This window comes from Marmota flaviventris, chromosome 1 (genome assembly GCF_047511675.1).
Source record: "Marmota flaviventris isolate mMarFla1 chromosome 1, mMarFla1.hap1, whole genome shotgun sequence".
Taxonomy (NCBI): Eukaryota; Metazoa; Chordata; class Mammalia; order Rodentia; family Sciuridae; genus Marmota; species Marmota flaviventris.
Genome location: NC_092498.1, coordinates 30,941,312 through 30,966,094, shown reverse-complemented (window position 1 = coordinate 30,966,094; position 24,783 = coordinate 30,941,312). Strand labels below are relative to the sequence as shown.

The 24,783-nt window shown below is 37.9% G+C and overlaps 1 protein-coding gene across 6 annotated transcripts; it reads left to right on the top strand.

Moving 5' to 3' along the window:
- Window positions 1-897: 897 nt before the first annotated feature.
- Samd9l (sterile alpha motif domain containing 9 like) lies at window positions 898-23,610 on the top strand. Of its 6 annotated transcripts, XM_027919875.3 has the most exons (5): window positions 898-1,078; window positions 2,590-2,684; window positions 3,759-3,871; window positions 4,235-4,417; window positions 18,518-23,610. In XM_027919875.3, exon 5 carries the CDS (start codon window positions 18,540-18,542, stop codon window positions 23,292-23,294), a length of 4,755 nt encoding a protein of 1,584 aa, XP_027775676.2. In that variant the 5' UTR covers window positions 898-1,078; window positions 2,590-2,684; window positions 3,759-3,871; window positions 4,235-4,417; window positions 18,518-18,539; the 3' UTR covers window positions 23,295-23,610. The 6 variants fall into 6 exon arrangements, 5 of the variants coding, with proteins under 5 accessions (XP_027775676.2, XP_071468424.1, XP_071468431.1 ...); XM_071612323.1 differs by lacking the exon at window positions 3,759-3,871; XR_011707602.1 differs by lacking the exons at window positions 4,235-4,417; window positions 18,518-23,610 and having other exon boundaries at window positions 3,759-4,144.
- The last annotated feature ends 1,173 nt before the right edge of the window (window positions 23,611-24,783 follow it).

The following is a 24,783-nucleotide window of genomic DNA, read 5'->3' as shown; positions in this document are numbered from 1 at the left end:
TTTATATTATATATAAAATATATAATATCAAATGCAAAATCAAATACACATTTAAATGTACCCATCTTAACAAGTGTGGGCATATGCATACACCTGTGGTATCATCACTACAATCAAGTTACTCCTCCAAAAAGAAAAAATAACATTTTCATAAGATAATAAAATAAATCATGACTCAACAAGCAGAAGAATTTAAGGGCACTCTTTGACTTTACTAAGCTGCCATGACAAAGTAACACAAACTGTGTGTCTTAACAGAAATTTGTTTCCTCGCAATTCTGGAGGATCAAGGTGTGTCATGAGTGTTGGTGTCTTCCGAGGCCTCTCTCCTGGCTGACAGATGGCTGTCCCCTACCTGATTCTTCACATGGTCTTCCCTCTACACGTATCTTGAGTTCAAATTTCCTCTTCTTATAAGAATACCAGTCAGGATTAGTGTCCTTCCTAGAGACCTCATTTCAACTTAATTACTTCCTTAAAGACCCTACCTCCAAATATAATGGTATTCTGAGGTTCAGGATTTTAACATTTGGATTTGGGAAAACAATTCACCCCAAAACAGCACTTACATCACACCAAGATTTTAATGTTTTTCCTAATAGTTCTGTTCTCTCTGTATTGGCAGTTGTTACCACCACCACCCCACCCCCCGCGGCCACCCCCCCCCACACACACACACATATACACACACACTCTGATTTCTTAGCTTTTATGACTTAAAAATCTGCCTAGTAAACAATTTTCTAAGCCATAGTACACATTTATGGATAATTTTCTGCAATGCAATTTTTTGAAGTATTTTACATTCGTTCAAACCTAATATGCTCTAAAGCAAAACTGAAACTCCCTGCATTTCCACTTCCTCGTTGTGCTTCTGTACAGAAATCCAAACACACCCTCAGAAGAAGTCAGAGTCCCAGAGGCCGGACAACTTACAGCTTAATGGCTTTACTTTTAGAAAAACTAACATCCTTCCAATCATATATTTCTTAGCCATCAGAAAAGAAATAAGAAATCAAAGTTTAAAATGACTGGTTTCAATTTTTGGATATAAAAAGAAGTTTTCTGGAAAATTCTGGTAAGTTCCTGAATGAGCTATTTCTTAAAATGCCAGCTGTACTTTTTATATAAATACATGTTTGTACATAAACCATTACTTGTAAAAATGTTAATTAGAAGTATCATTGTATTGAATACATATCAGTATATTTATTGATACTAACTTATGTCTTTCTAAAAAGAAATGTGCTGTTAAGTGTAATTAAGGTGATGAATACCAATCAGACTAGTGAAAGGGTTTCTGGTCATAGAAGGTGAGTTGTGGAAGAAAGTATAGAGAAACAGTGCCAAGTGGGTCAGGAATTTAAGCATAAAGGATTGTTACAGAACCTGCATTCCTGTGTAATTATGCAAAATCCTGTCTTTCATAATGTAAGATGTTATTAAGTGTTACACTTCACCAGAGATAATGCTCTCCAGAGACCAGCTATACTTCTATTTTAAATCTTCCATTCATAGCCATTCCATACAACAATCTGATTGAAAACTAAAAAAAAAAAAAAATTAAAAAAAATTCATTGTCCTTCAGGAAATCGAAACTAACTTACTTGTGTGTGGTTTCAATTTGTCATCCCATTGGAGGAGGGTGTGGCTAGCTCTCCCTTGCTGCAACCCAGACTCAAAAGTGTCTTTTCTCTGCCCACAGCTCTAAGAATCTTGCAGAGCAGAACAAATTCTCTAGGTGTGGATATATGGGGTGTGGCTAAGAACCCCCTGAGATTGAGGTGGGCACCCAAAATATGTGTCCCCAAGAGCTCTGTTGACTTGGTACTTCCTGCTTAACATCAGAAAGAAAGCTGGAGTCGTTCCACTGAGAGTGGCATCCAGCAGCTGCTTTGTCCATAAGTAACAGTACTAATAAGACATGTGGTCACAGTTGTTCCAAAACAGGAATCTGACAGCCAAAGAGTGATGTCAAGAAATTCTCAAAAGTTTGTTCACACCAACCATGATAGTTTTGATCTTAACTTACTTCCAACATTACATGAGCAGAGGCTTTTTAAATCATGAAGTGTAAACTATTTTCAAAACTTTAATGACTACTGTAGGTTTGAATCATCATATGTTCATAACTTCTATCATGTTGAGGAGGCAGGGTTGAGAACTTTTGGGCATTAATAATAGTCCTAGAGAGTTATTAAATAATTTACTATTTCATATTAAGACAAGATATTGATTTTTTTCCTTTAGTGTAAGCAAAGAGTTTAGATTTGGGGTCTGTACATCAGTGTCCCTATCTGAAAATAATATTTCTATTGCCTTGGTACCTGTGGGCAAATTCAGAATAAAAGTAACTGAGAGAAAGCTGTGCCCTGATTGGTGGCACCAGGTCAATTTTGCTGCACTTCGTATGCTAGACAGACACAGAATGAGTCACTGCCTCTGCAGAGGCCAGAGAGCTGTAAAAGAGGGAGGGGCTGCAGAGGAAGTTCCTGATGTGCTGCTTCATTTCTAGAATGTTAGGTCCTTTTGGAATTGCTATATTCCGTGACCAGAGCAAATAAGAAAACCTGGATTCTGTCCTTTCAGTCTTTCAGGTAACCAGAGAGAGAGGGTAGAAGGTTAAACTGCTGGAAGAGGACTGAGGCTAAATAAAGGTGCTGCATGAGTGAGGCCTTATTGGGGTGAGTTGGTGGGAAGAGGCCAGGTCCCCACCAGGAGATCAGCTTCCAGAGCAAAGGCAGCAGGTGACAACACAAAGGCTCTGAAACTCAGACGCTGAGGACCCAGAGTAAAAGGGACCTCCCCAGGGAACACCCTACCTGAGCAATGGCCTTGTTCCAGGACTGTAAGGGATGCAGTAGAAAGTTGAGAAGGTATAACATGAAACCGGTGCCTACAAGGACCACAGGAGAAAACACACTTATTCATTTTCCCTTCCTTTTGATAAAACTTCCTTTTCATTTTTGTGACCAGATGATAGAAGCTGGAGTTAGCTCTGGCCCAGTGAGTGGCACAAAGAGATCTCCCTAGACTTCTGTCTGGGATTTTAGCCAAGCAAAATAATAATCACCCTAACAAAATGAGAAAAGTCCACTGACCTACACACATTGCTATTTGGAGGGTTTTCAAAAATTTCTTGTTTTTAACTACTCTAAGAAAATATGTTATTCATTCACCAAATTTTCATTTAGAAGCTAGTATGTGTTAGGCATTGTAAAAGAGTGACCCAAATGTACACAGTCCCTTGTCCTCAAGAGTGCCCAAAATAATGGGTGGGGTGGAAAATAAACAAGATAAATAGATAAAAATATATGGAAAGTTGATTGCGATAAATCTTCAGTAAATAAAAAATAAAGCCAAAGAGATATAGAAAGTGCTGGGCCAGGGAAAAATGTTTTCAGTTAGCTGGTCAAGCAATACTTCACTGAGAAGGTGGTATTTGATAACAGAGCTAAAGGAAGTAAAGGGGTGATCCTTACAGGTATCCAAAGATAGTCCAGGGAGAGGAAAGGAGTGCAGCAGACCTAAAAGGAGCAGATGCTTCCTGAAACAAGGAGCCACAAGGAAGTGGGGGGCTGGAACAGACTGAGATCTAGAAATGAAAGTTAAGATGTAATTGGAGGGGCAGCAGGGTACCAGCTCACATGGGGCCCTGAAGTCCATAACAAAGGACTTGGCTTTCACTCTGAGTCAAAGGGACAGCCACGGGAGGGATTGAACAGATTATTGGTGTGACATTATATACATTTTAACAGGGTCACTCCAGCTGCTATTTTGAGAAGTCCGAAAGGGATCAATAACAGTAAGAGAGAACATGTGAGATACTTATCCTGCAATTCAGAAGAGAGAAGATGGAGGCTTGGACCAGGTGGGAGGCAGGTGGTCAGATCCTGGATATATGGGGATCAGCCTAGGGATTGTTCCACACCGAATGTGGAATGTAGGAAAAAAGAAACAGCATGTCTGCAACATATTTTGGGATGTTTATTTGTTTTATTCACAGTGTATAAGCATAGAAAAAGACCTATCTAAGGAATAGCATTTCTTTTCCCTATCCTCCCAGGTTTTCTCTATGTTTGAAAGTATTCAGAATAGAAAGTTAGAGGGAAAGTCTGTATAATAAATACTTCCTAAGCAGAAATTCAGTCCCTGCATTTTAATTTGTGGTGGTATTTGTTTTTGTTGTTGTTTCGCTTTTGACGTGATAGATTCTCAACAAATATGTTCTTAGGCAAACTGAACAAGGACCAACTGTGTTCTACCTGCATCTCTGCTTCCTCACTGATTTACAGAATGAGATTCCCACAAATTCTCAAGCAAATGCAACTCACTAAAGTGTTCTAGATCAAAGAGGCTCAGGAAGACGTGTTTCAAGTTTCTGACATAAAAAATATAAATTTTCAGAAAAGCCCTGGTAAGTTTCTAATTATTGGTTTATTTAAGCAACTCTCATTAAAAGCTGTCTTTATAAACTAATTCTAAAAACTTAAGGAGATCTTTAGAAATGAATATTCTTTCAAATGCATTTAAGTATTTGTGATGAATTGATTTTAAAAGAAATGACAATGGAAGAACTGGGTAAAATGTCGACCAGGAGATCAGAATTCCAAGCATACCAAACCACATAGAATATTGTAGGCAACTATGAACTCTGACCAATAAAACTTAAGATGATATCAAAAGTTTATATCTACCGTAGATAAAAACCCTCCAAAGTTTAATCGTTGTTTTATTTAAGACCTTCCTTCACACAACTAGCTTGTAGAGAGACTATGTGAAGAAATACATCCTTATAATATGCAATACAGGAAATTGACTAACTTGCTTTGTGGTTTCCTCTGGCCAAGCATCGGAGTGGTGCAGAGCTGCGGGGTTGTAGCTGTGCTGAAGGAGGGGATGCCTGCTGGCTCTGGGAGATTGGGTTTGGTACCAGAGCTGTCCCTGACAGGGTTCTGCTTTGACCCTTCCTGAGCAGCTCCCCAAAAGGGAAAATAAAAGTCCTTAGGGAATAGATCCTGAATTTAATTCTAATAAGGAGAACCTCTGGGTTTCAAAATTAGTTTGCCAGAGGAGGTGGTGGAGGACTTCCCCAGAATTTCAACCAGCTATACCACTAATCACACCAGATAGAGGGATTTCATATGCACTTCTTTTGAAGAGACTGAACAAAAACTCAACAAACAAGACAATACTGGTTCTCATCCACTTCCCCTCTATTATGAATGGGAAAGTGGTCTGCCTAAGAGGAGAGCTCCCTTAATCATGACATAATTTTACTGATCACAATTCCTTCCCCTTTTACATACTATAGAGCTTTCTGCTAAACATCAAGGTCCTTTGCTGTTTAGAAAACATACCAATAGTCCAGGATTTAAGGTTGAAGACATAGAAAGAAAGCAAGGAGTTATGTCAAAGCCTTATCAAAACCTTTTTGCTCATATCATTGTGAGCTATGTAATATATAGCTCCAGTCAAATATGGATCATAGGTCATATATAACTTTTGACCATATCAGAGATCAAAAGTTATGTAAAAGTGGTTCAAATGTATAGTAGCTGCAAATTATGTATCTTCTCAACTACCATCATAGAGGTGGATGACTGAGAAATGTTTGATGCTAGAAAGGAACCTTCATCTTTTTTGTTTTCTTTCTCTTTTTCTTATTTTTAGTACCAGGAATTGAATTCAGAGGTACTCTACCACTGAGCCCCATCCCTAGCCCTATTTTGTATTTTATTTAGAGACAGGGTCTCACTGAGTTGTTGAGCTCCTTACCCTTGCTTAGGCTGTTTGAACCCTGGATCCTCCTGCCTCAGTCTCCCCATCCGCTGGGATTACAGGTGTGCACCACTGCACACAACAGGCCCTTCATCTTTGAACAATGAGGGACTCTTTGACATACAGTAGAGATTTTTTAAAAAGCAGCAGGCTTGGGGAAGACAGATGCTAGTCACCCCATTTGAAGAGTTTCTATCTCCCTGGAATTCAAGCAACAAAGAAGAAAGTGACAGGGAATTTGTCACCCTGTGAGATGACACACAAAGTCCAGCCTTCCACCATCCCCCACATTCCTTTTTCTGTCCCCCACTTCTAGTGTCTGCTAAGCAGAAAATCCTTAATGTGCTGCTCCTTGTAGAGTTCCAGAATCCATGAGAATTGCTATAACCTCTGGCTAACACAGAGGAGAAAATCCAGAGTGTTCCTTACAATCATTTAGGTTTCCTAAGGTGTGGGTTGACTGAGCTACTGACAGAGGACTCTGACTAAAAGAAGATACTGCCTCAGACCTGAACAGGGCCAGTCTGTGGAGCATGATAAGAGTATCTTCAGAGGAGTGTCTGTGTGTCCAGAGCAGAGAGAGCGATTAGAACCCTACGGACTGAGGACTTAAGTAGGAGCCAACCTCTTGCAGGGACAACCCCTTGTGAGAAAGTGCTCATTCAGGAACTGTAAATAAGGCAGCAAAAGCTGATAAGGAAACTGGGCTCATGGAGGACTTTAGATGAAGGATGGATGTTTACTGACTTTTGTTTTTAAAACATTGACTGTTTTCTGAGTCCTGATGATCAGTTAACATGGCAGCTTCAGTTAGTTCTAATTTCATAGATGACAAATGAAGAGATTTTTAGGTTCTTTGTTCCATAAGCATTGCTAACTCATGGATTTCCAAAATGACAATTCAATTGTTTTACTACTCAAAAAATCTTATTTTTTTCATTCAAAAAAAAAGCTCATTGAGTACTAATTCTATGACAGGACCCAGGGCTTCATCAATCAATGTGTGGCAAAAAAAAAAAAAAAAAGTCTGTTTTCATGTGGTTTATACTGTAGTTTCTGAGACAGAATGAGAAGAGGATTAAGTAAAATATGTACTATGTAAATCCCCAAAAAGAAAATTGAATCAGGGAAGAATGAGGAAAAGTGCTGAGGAAGAAGTCTTTTGTTTAACACAAAATTTTAAGACAGGAATACAACAAAGGCCTTTCTGAATCTGAGTAAAGGGGTGAAGGAAGTGAGGATGTGAGCTATGTAGGCATCTAGAGGAAGAGCATTCCAAGCACAGGGAGCAGCTGGTCTGAAGACTGATGATGCACCAGCATGGCTGGCATATCCGAGCAACAGCACAGCAGCTGGGCGGCCGAGTGGCATGAGTGGAGGAGATGAGGTCAGAAAGACAGTGGGGTAGGCAGATTGTGTGGGACTTTAATGGCTTTTATTCAGAGGGTTTTGAGCAGAGAGGCACGATTCCACTAACATTTTAACAGAATCACATTGGCTGCTCTGTTGAAAATAAAATGAATAGGTTGAGGAGTAGGGACAAGCCAGAGTCAGAGAGACCAGGTAACAATGAGTGAATAAGTCAAGAAAGAGATGATGGCTTGGACCAGGGTGGAAGCAGTAGCGATGTGAGAAATGGTGGGATTCTGCAGACACTATGCAGGTGAGGTTGAAAAGTCCTGGGAAATATAATGAATATGAGGTGTGTGGAAAGGGAAGCAGTCACAGCTGCCCTTTGCTGTGAACCACTGGTGAATTCCATTCATTGATAAGACTGTGGGGGAGCAGGTTTGGGATGGGAGGGATAAATATCAGGAGACTGATTTTAGCCATGTTATAAGGACCGTGAGATGCTCAAGTCGACACAGAGAAGGGAAGATATACTGATGAACTGATGGAAGCGAAGAGGAGGATTTAACTAGCTTTGTCATCTAGGAAGGGAGTGGTAGGAGGGAAGAGACTGATTACAATGAGTGGCCAAGACACACAAAGCCAGTTAAAGGGGGAAAGCAGGAACAGGAGGACAAGGATTGCCACTGCAAGGTACCACAAACCGGGTCTCTTCAACAACAGAAATGCATTGTCCCAGACAACAGCTGTGAGGAAGAGCCTGATCCATGCCTTAGGGAGGTGGTGTGCTGGCAATCTTGGGGGATCCTGGGCTTATAGAACATGACCGTGACCTCTGCTTTTTCTTCACATACTGTTGTCCCTAAATGTGTGCCTTTGGACCCAAATTTCCCCTTTGTATAAGGATACCAGTCCTAGTGGATTAGGGTCCACCCTAATGACCTCATGTTAACTAAGGACTTCTATCTCCAAATAAGGCCATATTCTTAGGTCCTCGTGTTTAAGACTTTGGCACACAAAAGGAGAAGGCATGCAATGCAATCTATAATAGTAATGACATGGTCAAAGGTGTGACCGTGGAATGGAGGTGGTTTGAGGTTCAGATCGTCAAACAAGAAGTAGTAAGTCAGGTGACAGATTCACGTATTGGAAGGATCAATTATATGTCTATTGAGCAACCAAAAAATTATGACAGAAATAGTATCTGTGGGCATGAATGTTCTCTTCTTTTCAGCTGCCTATTGAAAGGTGTTAAAATGTATAAGAAATCAAATATTCAGGCAAGTTATTCAAGTATAAAATATTTCAAGTCTAAATTTTAAAATAAGATAGCATCATGTTCTTTAATAGCTCATATTAGATGAGAGTGGTCACTTTTCATCCAGTCTTTTCTCCAACATGACTTCAGAAAAACCTTTCATTAAGAATTCTTTTTTAATAACTGTTTTCACTGTCAGTTGCATGATGCTTGCAAATGGATAAGGCAGGCACCCTTCAGTCTCACCTCAAGTGGCACTAAGGGCCTCTGTAGAGGAGACAGAGACATCAGGGCTGAGTTTCCCAGTCTCTCAGACTTGAGGAGTCAGCTACTGGTCTGTCTTCCTCCACTCAGGTAACTTCACAACGGGCCAGTGCCCTAGCTCTGTGTGGAAGGCACTGCCCTATACTGAACATATACACCATATTCTTTAGACCTTACTAGACCTTAGGCCTTTGGGTGGCCTACCAGATGGACAATTCCTCATTCCCTTGACTATCCCTCAGGGTTCCTCCCTGCACCCACCTGCCATCTTACCCCAGCAGCTCCCCCTTAACCTTGCCTGCCCTACATTCCCACTCACCTCCTGGTGATATCAGCTGTTCCTCACTATGCCTCTTCTTGTGTCAAAGCACTTATCACAATTTGTCATTATAAACTTTTTTGAGTGTTCATGTGTGACTTGTTTTGTCTTTTAAAATCCTTTCCAATGGACTAGAGTCAGGAAGGAATTTACTAAATATCTGTTGAATGAATGAAAAAGGAGACCATTTAAGTTAAAACAATACTTATCTCTGGTGTCAATGTATGTGATAATTCTTACAGAACTTCTGAAACTACTTCTATCTATGTTATAAATGAACAGAATTGATCATCTGAAGTATGTTTACAGTGTTCCTTGTGCCAGTTGCTCAGTCTTGCTGATTGGCTCAGGACTAATCATGACCTGCAAAGTGAAGCTAGGAGTAATGAAAAGAATTCAAGATGCTAAAACCAGGAAAAGTTTTATTAAGACAGTGGAAGCAGCTGTACAGTGTTTGCATGTCTACAGACTGGGCAAATCACTGCAGTGGGGATACAGTATTCCAGCTCAGCTCATCTGTTCTCCATGTTTGACTTCATGGAGACCCTCAGATGAATTTTTTTATTTTTATTTTTTTATTGGTACATTATGGTTGTACATAATGATGGGGTTTGTTTTTACATATTAATACATTCACACAATATAACAATATAATTTGGCCAATATCCCTCTTCAGCACTTACCCCTCCCTCCTCTCCTCTCACCCTCTGGTCTCCTTTCTCTATTCTGCTGATCGCCCTTTGTTTTTCATGTGATCACCTCCCATCTGTCATTTCCCTGTTCCTCTCTACTTTCCACCATGAGAGAAAACATGTGACTCTTGACCTTCTGATTTTGGCTTATTTCACTTAACATAATGGTCTCAGGTTCCATTCATTTTCCTGAAAATTACATAATTTCAGTTTTTATGGCAGAATAAAACTCCTTTATGTATATATACCACATTTTTTCTATACCCACTCACTTGTTAGTGGACACGTAGGCACAGTTTGGCTATTGTGAATCGTACTGCTATAAACATGGGGATAAATATATCAATACAGTATGATGACTTTGATTCCTTAGGATAAATAACAAGGAGAGGTACAGCTGGGTCATATGGTGGTTCTGTGTCTAGTCTTTTGAGAAACCTTCATACTGATTTCCATAGTGGTTGTACTAATTTACAATCCCACTAACAGTATAAAATTGTTTTTTTTCTCTACATCCTCTCCAGCATTCATTATTGTTTGTATTCTTGATAACGGCCATTCTGATTGATATGAGATGAAATCTCAGTGTAATTTTGATTTGTATTTCCCTAATTGCTAATAAGAATGAACATTTTTTTTTATATATTTGTCGGACATTTGTATTTCTTCTTTTGAGAAGTGTCTGTTTAATTCATTTGCCCATTTATTAATTGGGTTATTTGGTTTTAAGGTGTTAAGTTTTTTGAATTATTTATATATTCTAGATATTAATCCTTTGTCAGAGGTATAACTAGCAAAGAGTTTCTCCCATTTTGTAGATTATCTCTTCACATTCCTAGTTATTTCCTTTGTTATGCAGAAGACTTTTCATTTGATGTCATCCCATTTATCAACTCATGTCATTATTTCTAAGCTTTAGAGATCCTTTAGAGTAGAAAGTCACTGCCTGTGCCTATATGCCTGAGTAATGACCCTATATTTTCTTCTAGGAACTGCGTAGTTTTTTATCTAATTTTAATTATTTGATCTATTTTAAGCTTATTTTTAATTTGGCCAATATCCCTCTTCAGCACTTCAGCACTTCTGTTATGTCTGTGGTGAGAGATAAGGGTCTATCTTCACTCTTGTACATATGGATAACCAGTTTTCCTAGCACCGTTTATTAAAGAAGCTGTATTTTCTTCAATGTATATTTTTGGCACTTTTGACAAGGACCAGATGATTATAGAGGTGTGGGTCTGTCTCTGTGCCTTCTATTCTCTACCACTGTCTATGTGGCTGTTTTATTTTGCCAGTGTCATACAGTTTTTACAGCTCTGTTGTATAATTTGAAGTCAGGTATTGTGATGCCTCCAGTATTTCTTTTCGTTAAATTTGTTCTTTTTAGATGTACATGATAGTAGACTAGCATGAATCAGACATAACTTTTCTATCCATTATTTCTTTTTTGGCTTAGAAATACTTTGTCTATTCAGGGTCTTTTATTTTTCCAAATTAACTTTAGGACTGTCTTTTTTTCTAGTTCTATAAAGATTTCCATTGGTATTTTTATGGGGATTATGTTGAATTTGTACATTGCTTTGATAGTATGCCCATTTGAACAATATTAATTCTGCCTATGCATGGGTATAGAAGATCTTTGCATCTTCTTGTGTCTTCTTCAATTTTTTTCTTCAGTGTTCTATAGTTTCCATTGTAGAGTTCTTTCACTTCCTTGGTTAGATTTAGTGCTAGGTTTTATTTTTGGTTTTGCTTTTTTGTTGTTTTTTGAGGCTACTGTGAATGGAACTGTTCTACCAATTTCTTTCTCAGCAGATTCACTGTTGGAATATAGAAAATATACTGATTTTTGTATGTTGATTTTGTAACCTGCTACTTTTCTGAATTTATTTATTGGCTCTAGCAGTTTTTTGATGGAGTTTTTGGATCCTCTAAATATAGGATCATATCAGCTACAAAAGTGATAATTTGACTTCTTCCTTTCCTATTTTTATTCCTCTTATTTCCCTCTCTTACTTAATTGCTCTGACTAGAATTTCTAGCACCATATCAAATAAGAGTGGTAACAGTAGACATCCTTGTCTTATTCCAGATTTTAAAGGAAATTGTTTCAGTTTTTCCCCACTTACTATAAAGTTGGCTTTGGGTTTTCTATATCCGTTTAGAGTACTAAGTGATTTTTATCCTTCATTCTATTTATGTGATGAGTTGCATTATTTATCTATATATTTTAAACCATCGTTACAGTTCTGGAATAAAACCAACTTGGTTATGTTGTACAATCTTCTTAATATGTTGTTGAATATAATTCACATTTTATTAAGGATGTTTACATCTAAGTTCATCAAGGTTATTGGTCTATGGTTTTCTTTCCTTGGTGTGTCCTTATCTGGTTTGGTATGAGTTTAATATTGTCTTCATAGAATGAATTTGGAAGTGCTCCATCCCTTTCTATTTCATGGAATAATTTGAGGAACACTGGCAAAAGTTGTTTAAAGGTCTGGTAGAGTTCAGCTGAGAATCCATCTGGTCCTGGACTTTTCTTTGTTGAAAGGCTTTTTATTACTGCTTCTATCTCATTACTAGCTATTTGTCTGTTTAGATTTCCTATGTCCTCTTGATTCAATTTGGGCAGGTCATATTTGTCCAGAAATGTACCTGTTTCTTCTAGGATTTCCAATTTATCAAAGTATAAGTTTTGAAAATAGCCTTTAATGATTCACTGGACTTCTGTTATGTCTGTGGTGATTTCCCCTTTTTTCTCTCTAATTTTATTAATTTGGGTCTTCTCTCTTTTTCTTTTGGTTAGTTTGGCCAAGGGCTTAGAAATCTTGTTTATCTTTTCAAAGAATTAACTCTTCATTTCATTGATCCTTTGTATTTTTTATTCTAAATTTCAAAATAAATAAATAAATAAATAAATTTCATTGATGTTGGTTCTGATCTTAATTATTTCCTTCCTTTTACTGGTTTTAGAATTAGTTTGTCCTTTTTCAAGGGCCTTGAAATGCATCATTAGGTTGTTTACTTTGAAATCTTTCTGATTTTCTTATGTAGACATGCATAGCTATAAACTTTTCTCTTATAAATGCCTTTATAATGTCTCAGACAATCTGGAAAGTTGTATCACTATACTTATTTGAGTCTAAGAGTTTTTAAATTTCTCCCTTTGTTTCTTCTATTTCTCATTCATCATTCAAAGTGTATAGTTCAATTTCCATGAGTTTATATAGTTTCCTATATAGTTAATATAGGATTTTTGGTGTGTATTTCTAATTTTATTCCATTATTATCTGATAAAATGCAAGAAATTACATTAATTAATTGGGTTGTATTTGCTAACAGTTGCCTTGTGTCCTACAATATAGTCTACTTTGGAGAATGTTCCATGAACCACTGAGAAGAAAGTGTATTCAGCTGTTGTTGAATGAAATATCCTATAGATGTCTGTTAAGTTTATTTAATTTATATTTTTTAGGTCCAAAGAGTTTTTGCTCAGTTTATGTCTCTGGATAACCTATCTAATGGTGAGAGAGGTGTATTGAAATCACCCAGTATTAGTGTACTGGGGTGTATCTGGGTCTTTAATTTGAGTAGTGTCTATTTTATATAGCTAGTTGCATACTTGTTTGGGGAATAAATATTTATTATTGCTATATCTTTTGTTGGATTTTTCCCTTTACCAGTATGAAATGACCTTCTTTGTCTCTTCTGATTAATTTTGGCTTAAACTTTGCTTTGTTGGGTATGAGAATAGCTACTTCGGTTTGTTTTGGGGCTCCTTTTGCATGGTATATCAATTTCCATTCTCTCTTTCAGCCTGTGTCTGTCTTTGCCTGTAAAGTGAGTCTCTTGCAAACAACATATAGTTGGTCTTATTTTTTAATTTATTCCATCATCCTAGGTCTTTTAATTGCACTTGAAGCCATTTATATTCAATGTTATTGTAGAGACGTATTTATTATTTCCTTCCATTTGGGTTTATTGGTAATTTTCACTTTGTTCCTGTTTCTCATTTCCTTAGCTACTCTTCAAGTTAGATTTGTTCATTTGTGAACTCTGGAGTTTGTCTTTCATTTCTTCTGTGTAGAATATTTCTTTAAGTAAGTTCTATAGTGACAGCTTAGTAGTCATAAATTCTTTCAATTTCTGCTTATCTTGAAAGGTTTTTATTTTATTATTTTTTTATTTTGAAAGATAGATTTGCTGGATAAAGCAATCTTGGTTGACAGTTATTTTCTTTCAGGGCTTGAAATACATCCTTCCAAACCCTCCTGGATTCTAGAGTTTATGCTGAGAAATCAGAAGTAACTCTGGTTGGCTTGCCTCTAAATGTGACCTGATGAACTCTTGAGGCTTTTAAAATTCTATCCTTGTTCTGCATGTTAGGCATTTAATTATAAATTTTGATCTTGTCTGTTTGGGGTTCTGAGTGCTTCTTCTCTCTGGATATCCATCTCATTCTCAATGTTTGGAAATTTTTCTGTTATTATTTCCCTTAAATGATTTAGATTGAGACCCCCTTATAGGTGTGGTATACATAATCTTTGTGTTAATTCTCTGTTTTATCCATTTCATTAGCCTGCATCTGACAGTTCTCCTCAATTCCAATGATCTTTAAATTTGATATCCTAAGGTTGTCCCAGAGTTCTTGTATATTCTAATCATGGTTATTTATTTTATTTTCTTTAATACTGTCTGAATGGTCAAGGGTAGCCACTTTGTCTTCCAGATCTGAGATTCTGTGTTCAGCATGGTCTCCTCTATTAGAGAAACTTTCAACTGAATATTTTATTTGATTTATTGTGTCTTTCATTTCTAAGATTTCTGTTAGATTCTTTTTCAAGATCTCTATCTCCTTATTGAATTTCTAATTCATATCCTGTACCAACACCCTGAATTCCACTCAGTTGTTTTTCTGTGTTCTCTTGGAATTCATTGAGCATTTTAAATCCTTCTTTTGAATTATTTATCTGGTATTTCATCCACTTCAGTATCTTTGGGGTCAGCTGCTGGTGAATTATGAACTTTAGGAGGTGTCATGTTATCTTGTTTTTTTGTATTTCTTGTATTCCTGAGTTGGGTTTTATGCATCTGTTGGGATAGATTTCTCATTCATTATTATGTGTTGACCTTTTGGGGGCACAGCCTTCTCTTGCCCAAGTGTCCTAGTGTGATCTAGATTGAGACCCCCTTATAGGTATGGTATACACAATCTTTTTGTTAATTCTCTGTTTTTGCTGTAGCACTTGATGCCCATGAGTGGGACCTCAGGGCCCAACCATAGCTATTCCTACTTGGGGCTTGGTCATTGGTTTGGGTTTTGGCTCTTCTATACTTTGTATTAAAGTATAGATGAAGTTTGAATGTCATTGATTTGTTTGTGGAGCAAGTTGTGCTGTCTTTTGGCCAAGTTTAGTTCAGCAGAAGAGTCTCTACCCAGTGAATTTGTAGTGTCCCTGTAGGTTCTCAGCACCCCACAAGATAGGGAAAAACAAACAATAATAACAACCAATACAAACAATATAAAGCATTAAAATAAGATCCAGTTCCTACTATGATATCTGCAACATTAATTACCACAAAAAAAGAAAAAGAAAGAAAAGACAAGAAAAAGAAAACAGGAATGGTGGGGTCAGCAATTGTCAATAGCAAAAATAACAAATAACCATGAACTAGATCTGGCTTTAAAAGAAACAGAATCAACTATGTCACCCACAGAAAAAATAATTGCTACAAGATGAATGGCGGGAACAGGAGTTAGATAAATCAGTTAGCTCTAAAAGATGGTAAAAATACAGTGAAGAGAAAGAAAAATGTGATAGAAAGGTAGAAGAGAGTTTACAATGTTTAAAAAGTGAACAGAGAATGCAGAAGAGATGTAACAGGTGATGTTTATAAGGAAGGAGGAGAAAATAAAAGAAAGAGAGAGAAATAACAAGAGAATTCAGCTCTTAGCAGGAGAAGAGAGAGAAAGAGAAACAAGATACAAACAAACAGAAACAAAACTAAAATAAAATAAAGAAACCAAAACCCCTAACCCCCAAAAGATAATGCAATGAAAAATAACTATATTTTCAAAATGTTAGAAATGAACATATATATTTATGTATGTTCATAAACAAATCAGCACAGCAAGAACATCAAAACACACAATTACACACACACACAGACACACACACACACAAAAAAAAACTAAACTAAAACTAAAACCAAAAATGGACAAAGGCAAAAGATTATTAATGAAAAATGAAGGAATCCTCTCCATTGAGGCGGTCAAAATAGTCAGCAAGACTGGATGTTTACTGTCTATGCCCAACTCTGCTTCTTTCAGTTTCTTCATGGGCTATGTACAAAGAAAGAGAGACCAAGGGCTGGAGTTTATTAACCCCTTTCTCTTTTTGTGCTGTTTACCAAGCTGCTGATTGCAGTGGTCTAACACTGAGGCTAGTTGAAATAGCTCTCAGCTTTCCTTCTTACCAGTATAAGATAGGATGGAAAGGGAGATACTGTTAATTAAAGTTTTGTCTTCACAGACCTGATTGACGCACTCTTGAGTTGGAGTAGTGAGTGCTGTAAAGTCCTATGAGGGTCTTACAGCAGCTGAGGTTTAGGTCTAATCAGGCCTTAGGGGCTTTGTTGGGTGGTATCTGCTCTAGAAAGATTAGATCAATATAATCCTAAACCCCTAGCAAGTTTCCCTATCTCTGCTGGGAGTCTAGATCTTGTGAGCCTCCCCGGAATTCTACTCCTGGGCCAGGGAAGCTAATCCTCCACACACTCTGCTGCCCAGCAACACAGCCTTCCCAGGTTCACTCCCTGAATATATGCACATGTGCCTGCTCAGATTCCTGACCCACTTCAGCTGCTTATGTGAGCCTCCCCAGCAAAGGAGAAGCAAGTTGTGCTCCCCTTCACTTTTCTGACTTGAATCCCCCTGGGTACAATCTTCCCTGTGCCTATTTCACTCATATTTTGCTAGGTACACAAGAAGCTTTCCGTAGGTGCTTGCCAAGACAGTGTTTGCTCAGATCTCCTGGTTCCTACAGCAGCAGCTGCAGCATGGCCACCTCAAGATGGCTCCACCTCAGCTCTCTATGGCCAGTTGGGAAACACTAGCACTTTTCAAACATCAGTTCACACTGCAACCTCTGGATCAACCAAGTTCAGGCTGCTTTAGGATCTGAGGATTTTCTGTACCAAATCTGCTCATTGTGTTTCTCTCTGGGTATTATCTCTCCCCTCCGTGGTGAACCAGTGCCACTGCCACTGCCACTGCCACCACCAGCTTGGCTCCAATGTATCCTTTCTTCTCAGTTCAGTGCACCCACATTTCTGAGTCTCTAAGACACTCTGACTGCCCAATATAGAATTTTAGTGAAATCCCTCTTTCACATATATAACTGCAAAGCAGCACTCCTGCTGTGTGAATCCCGAGCCACAGAGCAACTAGGAATGCAGCCTTCTTCTAATCTGCCATCTTGAATCTCCCTCTCTAGATGAGCTTTTGCAAGAAATGTCAAATACATTTGGGTCAAATTTGCAGTTTGGCTAGACTTTGTATTTGGTTACCCATTAATGAAAACAAAACAAAACAAGAGTCCTTAAATCTTTAATTCCAAAAATTACAAATCTTTTTAAATGCATTCATTTTCTCTATTTTAATATTTCTGTTTTATTCAATCCTCAGTGCTTTTTAATCTCTTTATATTCAGATATTTTGCTTTCTTGTTATTCCCCTTAGTTAAACCAATCTGTTGATTCATCTTTTTAACTCTGATTTAGTAGGTCTGGGGGCCTGAAAATTTGCATTTTAGCCAGTTGCCAAGTGATGCTGCTGCTGCTGGCTGGAGACCACACTTTGAGGCCATCACTCTTGATCTTGTCTGCACAATAGAATTACCCTGGGATATTTTCAAAAGGACTAATGCCTGAAAACATCCCATCACTCCTTCAACTACTTGCAAGAGTCTCAGTCTTGCAGCCCCAGGTGATTCTAGTGTTTAGCCAAGGTTTAGAGTCTCCAAGGATCCAGTATTTTTAGACCTTGCAATTCAAAAGAATACCTAATGGTAGTATCTTTGTCAGTCCCACATCCATAATTCAGGTAAAAATGATTTTTAATAAAGTTCAAAACTCGTACTGTCTTTCATACCTACTTTCAGGAAGGCTAGACCAGCTTTAACTATTGGTCTTTTCTTGTACTTTCTGCAAGCCACAAGAACTAGACAACAAAATCCATTATCCAAACATTTTACTGCCAAGTCTTGGAAAGTTCTAGCCTGACAGTATGGACATCTTAAGTCCAAAAGACAATAAGTGATGATTTAACCAAAGCATTGTAACTATGTTTTAAAAAATGACCAGCTTCCAAGTTGTGAATAGCTTGTTTTCCTGTACCCCAACCCATCTCCACTGTGTTAAAAGTTTCACACTCTAAAGTTTATTTGCAATATTCTGCTATGGGATCCAATTCTGTATTACTTAGGATTCTGATTTCAAATTACAAGAACACAACTTTCACCAAGTTAAGCCTAAAAGGGAAAATTATTATAAGGATAAAAGAGTGTATCAACTAGTTAGCAGTTATTGATTTCATAACCAAGTTTATAATCACCTAGGAAAGAAGGGTATGCTGTAAATTATGACTATAAAGCTGTTAAAATAATATCAAGCAGTTTTAAGTAAGCCTTGGAAAATATTACACATATACATACATATATATACACACACACATATGTAGGTACACACACACATATACACTACTTGTATAAGGTTATATACTTAATTTGACCACATGATTTCAATGATTAAAGTATAATACTAAAATACTCATTGTGTTACTTTTTCCAGGGAATAAAGTTAAAGCTTTGACATGAATGAACAAGAAACTCTACCTGAAATGATCAAAGACTGGACCAAAGAGCATGTTAAAAAATGGGTAACTGAAGATCTTAAAATTGATGAGAAATATGGACAAATTTTGCTTAATGAAGAAGTGTCAGGATTAGTTCTGCAGGAACTAACTGAAAAGGATCTTAAAGAAATGGGGCTACCACGGGGTCCGGCACTTCTGATAAAACGTACATATAACAAATTGATTAATAGTTGCCCTAAAAATGACAATCAGGATTCAGCACAATCAGATCTTACAAAACCTTCCAAAAAAGAACAACAAAAAAAGCCAAAACAAACCAAAAAGGAGGAGGAAAAAATGTCATCCGGTATTGATCATGATCTCAGAGAGATCGGGGATACCACAGAACAACAGTCCATTCTTGCGAAAAAAAGTGCATTAAGTGAAAGAACAAACACTAAAGATGAGAAAAAAAATGAACTACAGACTGAACAGTTGACTTGTATGTCATATCCTTTTGATCACTTCCATGACAGCCATCGCTACATAGAACATTATATTCTACAACCTGAAACAGGACCACTGAATCTCATTGACCCAATTCATGAGTTCAAAGCTCTCACCAACACGGACACAGCCACAGAAGAGGACATCAAAATGAAATTCAGCAATGAGGTCTTCCGGTTTGCATCTGCTTGTATGAATTCACGCACCAATGGTACCATCCATTTTGGAGTCAAGGACAAACCCCATGGAGAAATCATTGGTGTGAAAGTCACCAATAAGGATGCCTTCATTAACCACTTCAATCTAATGATCAAAAAGTATTTTGAAGAAAGTGAGATCAATGAAGCCAAAAGGTGTATTCGGGAGCCAAGGTTTGTGGAGGTCCTCCTGCAGAACAATACATCATCTGACAGATTTGTCATTGAAGTCGACATTATTCCCAAACACTCTATATGTAAAGAAAAGTATTTCTATATTAAGATGCAATGTTGTACAGATAAAATGTGGAAACAACACCAAGATCATTCACTATTCATTAGAGAAGGAGCTAGCTCTAGGGATATCTTGGCCAACAGCAAGCAACGGGATATAGATTTCAAAAAATTTTTACAAAATTTAAAGTCCCTGGTAGCATCTAGAAAAGAAGCGGAGGAAGAACATGGGCTGAAGGTGACTAAGAAAAAGAGTGAAGGATTAAAACTGGTTAAACTTCTCATCGGGAACCGAGAATCATTGGATAATTCCTATTACAACTGGTATATTCTTGTAACAAATAAATGCCACCCAAATCAAACCCAGCACTTAGATTTTCTTAAGGAAATTAAGTGGTTTGCTGTGTTGGAATTTGATCCTGAATCTGTGATCAATGGAGTGGTCAAAGTTTACAAAGAAAGCCGAGTAGCAAACCTTCACTTTCCAAGTCAGTATGAAGAAAAGACAGCTAGTGTGATGGAGAAGATTTCTACTCTGAATCTTTATGAGCAGCCCAGCTGGATCTTCTGCAATGGCAGATCGGACCTGCAAAATGAGACCTATAAACCTCTAGAACCACATTTATGGCAGAGAGATAGAGCTTCTGAAGTCAGAAAGCTGATTTTATTTCTCACAGATGAAAATATAATGGCAAGAGGGAAATTTTTGGTGGTATTTCTCTTACTCTCTTCGGTAGAAAGCCCAGGAGACCCATTGATGGAAACTTTCTGTGCCTTCTATCAAGCTCTCAAAGGAATGGATAATATGTTGTGTATCTGTGTAAACTCACAGATTTATCAACGATGGAAAGATCTACTACAGACAAGATTGACAATCTCAGATGAGTTAGCAAACCATACTATTTCCACTTTAAATATAGAACTGGTAAACAGTACTATCCTTAAACTAAAATCAGTGATTCAGTCATCAAAAAGGTTTTTGCCCTCCAGAGGAGGCGCCTCAGTTATCCTAGAGAAAAAGGACGAGGATACCTTGGTCGCACTGGAAATCCTCTGTGAAAATGAATGTAAAGACACAGACATAGAGAAAGATAAGTCTAAATTCCTAGAATTTAAGACATCAAAAGAAGAACACTTTTATCGCGGTGGCAAAGTATCCTGGTGGAACTTCTACTTTTCTTCTGAAAACTATTCCTCACCTTTTGTGAAACGGGACAGATATGAAGACCTTGAACGTATAATAAACGAGTGTGCAGAATGTCCTAAACCACTATTTGTGAAAATCATCAACCTTTATCACCATCCCGGCTGTGGAGGTACTACACTGGCTATGCATGTTCTCTGGGACCTAAAGAAAAAGTTCAGATGTGCTGTGTTAAAAAACAAAGCAACTGATTTTGCAGAAATTGGAGAACAAGTAAGCAAGTTGATCACCTACAAGGCAAACAGCCACCAGGATTATATTCCTGTGCTTCTCCTTGTGGATGATTTTGAAGAACAGGAGAATATCTACATTCTGCAGAATTCCATCCATTTCAATTTAGGAGAGAAAGATTTGCTATATGAAAAGACATTGGTAATTATCTTAAACTGCATGAGATCCAAGAATCCAGAAGAAAGTGCAAAATTAGCAGATAGTGTCTCCCTGAAATCCCAACTTTCTCCCAAAGAACAACGAGCTTTTGAGATCAAACTGGAGGAAATTGAAAAGCAGCACAATAACTGTGAAAACTTTTATTCCTTCATGATCATGAAAGGCAATTTTGATGAAGCATATGTAGAAAATGTAGTAAGGAACATCCTCAAAGAACAGAACATTGACACCAAGGAAGCACAACTCGTTTCTTTCTTGGCTTTACTCAACACTTATGTTACTGATTCTACAATTTCATTGTCACAGTGTGAAATGTTCTTGGGAATTACATACACTAGTACATTCTGGAAACCTGAAAGCCTAGAAGACAAGATGGGAACCTATTCTACACTCTTAATAAACACAGAAGTTGCTGATTATGGGAGGTACACAGGGGTGCGTATCATTCACCCTCTGATTGCCATTTACTGCCTAAAGGAACTGGAGAAAAGCTATCACCTAAATCAATGTCAAATTGCCTTGAATATATTAAATGAGAATTTGTTCTATGATTCTGGGATAGGTAAAGACAAATTTCAGCACGACGTGCAAACTCTCCTTCTTACAAGGCAGCGCAAGGAGCACGGAGATGAAACAGACACGTTGTTTTCCCCATTAATCGAGGTTTTGCAAAATAAAGAAATCGAAAAGGTCTTGACTGCAGGAAGTATTCGATTCCCACAAAATGCATTCATTTGTCAGGCCTTAGCAAGGTATTTCTACATTAAGGAGAAGAATTTTAACACTGCTCTGGACTGGGCAAATTTGGCCAAAAGACGAGCGCCTAAAAATTCCTATATCTCAGATACACTTGGTCAGGTCTACAAAAATGAGATCAAATGGTGGTTGGATGAACACAAAAACTGTACAAACATTACTATCAAAGACCTAAGACATTTCCTAGATGCTTCTGAAAAAGCCTCCAGAGCATTCAAAGAATCCCAACTGCAAACTGATAGTAAAGAATATGAGATTCAAACTTGGTCACCACAAAAGTCCCAAAGAAGGTATGATACATATAATACGGCTGGATTCTTGGGTGAAATAGAAGTTGGTCTTTACACTATCCAGATTCTTCAGCTCACTCCCTTTTTCCATCGGGAAAATGAATTCTCCAAAAAATTTATGGCCCAATTTCTATCTGGAAAGGAGGGCATTCCTCCTGATCCAAAAAATGAATATTATTTGGCTCTTAGCATGTACACATCCCACCTACAAAATTTACAATCAGATTTGAAAAGGTGCTTTGATTTTTTTATTGATTACATGGTTCTCCTGAAAACCAGGAACACCCAAAAAGAAATGGCAGAAGTCATATTAAGCAAGAAAGTCAGTCGCTGTTTCAGGAAATACAAAGATATTTTCTGCCATTTGGATTTACGTGCTTTAGAAGGCAAAGAGTGTCAGTTACTCCAGGAGGAGAATTACAGGAAAAGTCTAGAAGCTTTGAGAGCAGATAGGTTTTCTGGACTCCTGGAATATCTTAACCCAAACCACAAAGAGGCCGCAACCATCATGGAAAGTATAGTCGATAAATACACCTTCCTGTTGCAGCAGAACCCAAATAAACGGCTGACGAAGGAGAAACAAAATTTAATTTTGGCCAACATCATTCTCAGTTGTCTAAAACCCAATTCCAAGTCCATCCAACCACTTACCAAGCTAAAAAAAAAGCTCCGAGAAGTCTTGCAATTCGTAGGACCAAGTCATCAGTATTCTGATCCTTATTTCTTGGCCTGCCTCCTGTTCTGGCCAGAAAACGAAGAACTAGATGAAGATTCCAAACAGATGGAAAAGTATGTTTCCTCTTTAACTAGATCTTTCCGGGGACAATACAAGCGCATGTGCAGGTCCAAGCAGGCAAGCACCCTTTTCTATCTAGGGAAGAAGAAGGGTCTCAACAGTATTGTTCACAAGGCTGAGATAGAGAAGCACTTCAGTAAAGAACCAAATATAAATGCCCTCTGGCAGAGTGGGCGTGTGTGGGAAAAACAAGAAGTCAAAGATCTCCTGCGTCAGCTGATTGGTCAGGCTGAAGGCAAGTTAATCTCTATAGAATATGGAACCGAGGAAAAAATAAAAATACCAGTGACATCTGTGTATTCCAGTCCCCTCAGAAGTGGCAGAAATATAGATAGAGTGTCCTTCTACCTAGGATTTTCCATCGAAGGCCCTATGGCATATAATGTAAAAGTGATTTAAAAATGTATTAGTTCAAACATGTTTATTCATATCTGCCTAAGATTGTGTTCCTTCTCCCTATTACCATGGCATTTTCATGACATTGTTGGCTTAATTCTAGTATCATATTTTGCTTTGGTCTCTCTGAATGAATTACAAGCCTTTCTAGAAAATGAAATATGTTTACACCACAGAGCTCAACACACAGCCTAGTCAATTACTTAATATTTTAGACATGTATTTTCAAGCTAACACATTTAATTAAGAAGTTTTAAATGGTATCCAGTGGTCAGACCATAATTGTTTTATAGGTTAATAAAATCTATTTTAAATTCAATCATTTTTCAGAAATTTCTAAATTATTTCCTCACTGTGAAAGCAGGGATTTTGCTAAGAAGAAACAACAACAACAACAAAAAACTCCTCCCATGTGTAGTGACCCGAAACCCAGAGAACCAGCCCCGAGTTCCACTCACCTCATTTTGGTGTCAGTAAAAACTCATATGGGAGGTAAATATTTTGTTGTTCATTCTCCATTTAGTCCTTCCCAACACACACACACACACACACACACAACTGCTTGTACCCATTGCCCTCTCCCAACTCATAGCTTCAGGAGGGAAGCAGAGCTTTAAAATGATAATAATACTAATATTCACTAACTGGAAGTCCCTCAATTCACTTGCCTTGTTTAGAGGTGAATCTGTTCCTTTGGTCATTCTTGTCTCTGGTGAATGTAGCCTTGTCTCCACCTGGTTTTTAGAACCCATATTCCCTATTCACTTTTTCCATTCACTGTACTTCATTCTCTTTACTTCTCAACGTGTGCTAGATGCACGCTGTTCTCTTTGAGATTCCCTTATTTTCATGCAACATTCTCCAGATGATTATTCTGATTTGGCCTTCACAACTGGGTTCAAGACTCACTTCCACCAAGAAGTCTTTCCTGACCACCCCAATCCCTGCCTCATTAGAGGCCTTCCTTGTGGCAATACAGGCTCCTCACTTCCCAGTGCCAGCAATGACATCCCAGAAGCTCATTCTCAGACCTGCAGCAGCCACAACAGTCTCACACTGCATGCTGGAGCCAAGAACATTTAAGTAACAAACACATTCAGTTATCCATATCTTTATATCTCCTTAATTGTAACTTGATAGTCCAGTCTTCAAGACCAATTCTTCTTGTCATCAAGGAGTCTATGTCCTATCAGGGTTCTTGTCACCAGTATTTCTATGAATCTGGGGAATGAATGTTCACATGGTCCACAAACACATCCCTGTTTCTGGAAACCAAATCTGCCGCTAATTCTGTTCCAAAACGCTCTTCCTCATCTACAGTCAGCCTTTGCATCTGGTCACAGACCCTCCTAAATGGCTACCATGCCTCAAGTATTCATAGACCTATGGTCACAGGCCTATCCATTAATTCTTCACAACTCAGATAAGACCAGGCTAAAGTATTTAATAAGACACAGTTGAAGGCTCAACACACAGAGGGAAAGTTACAATT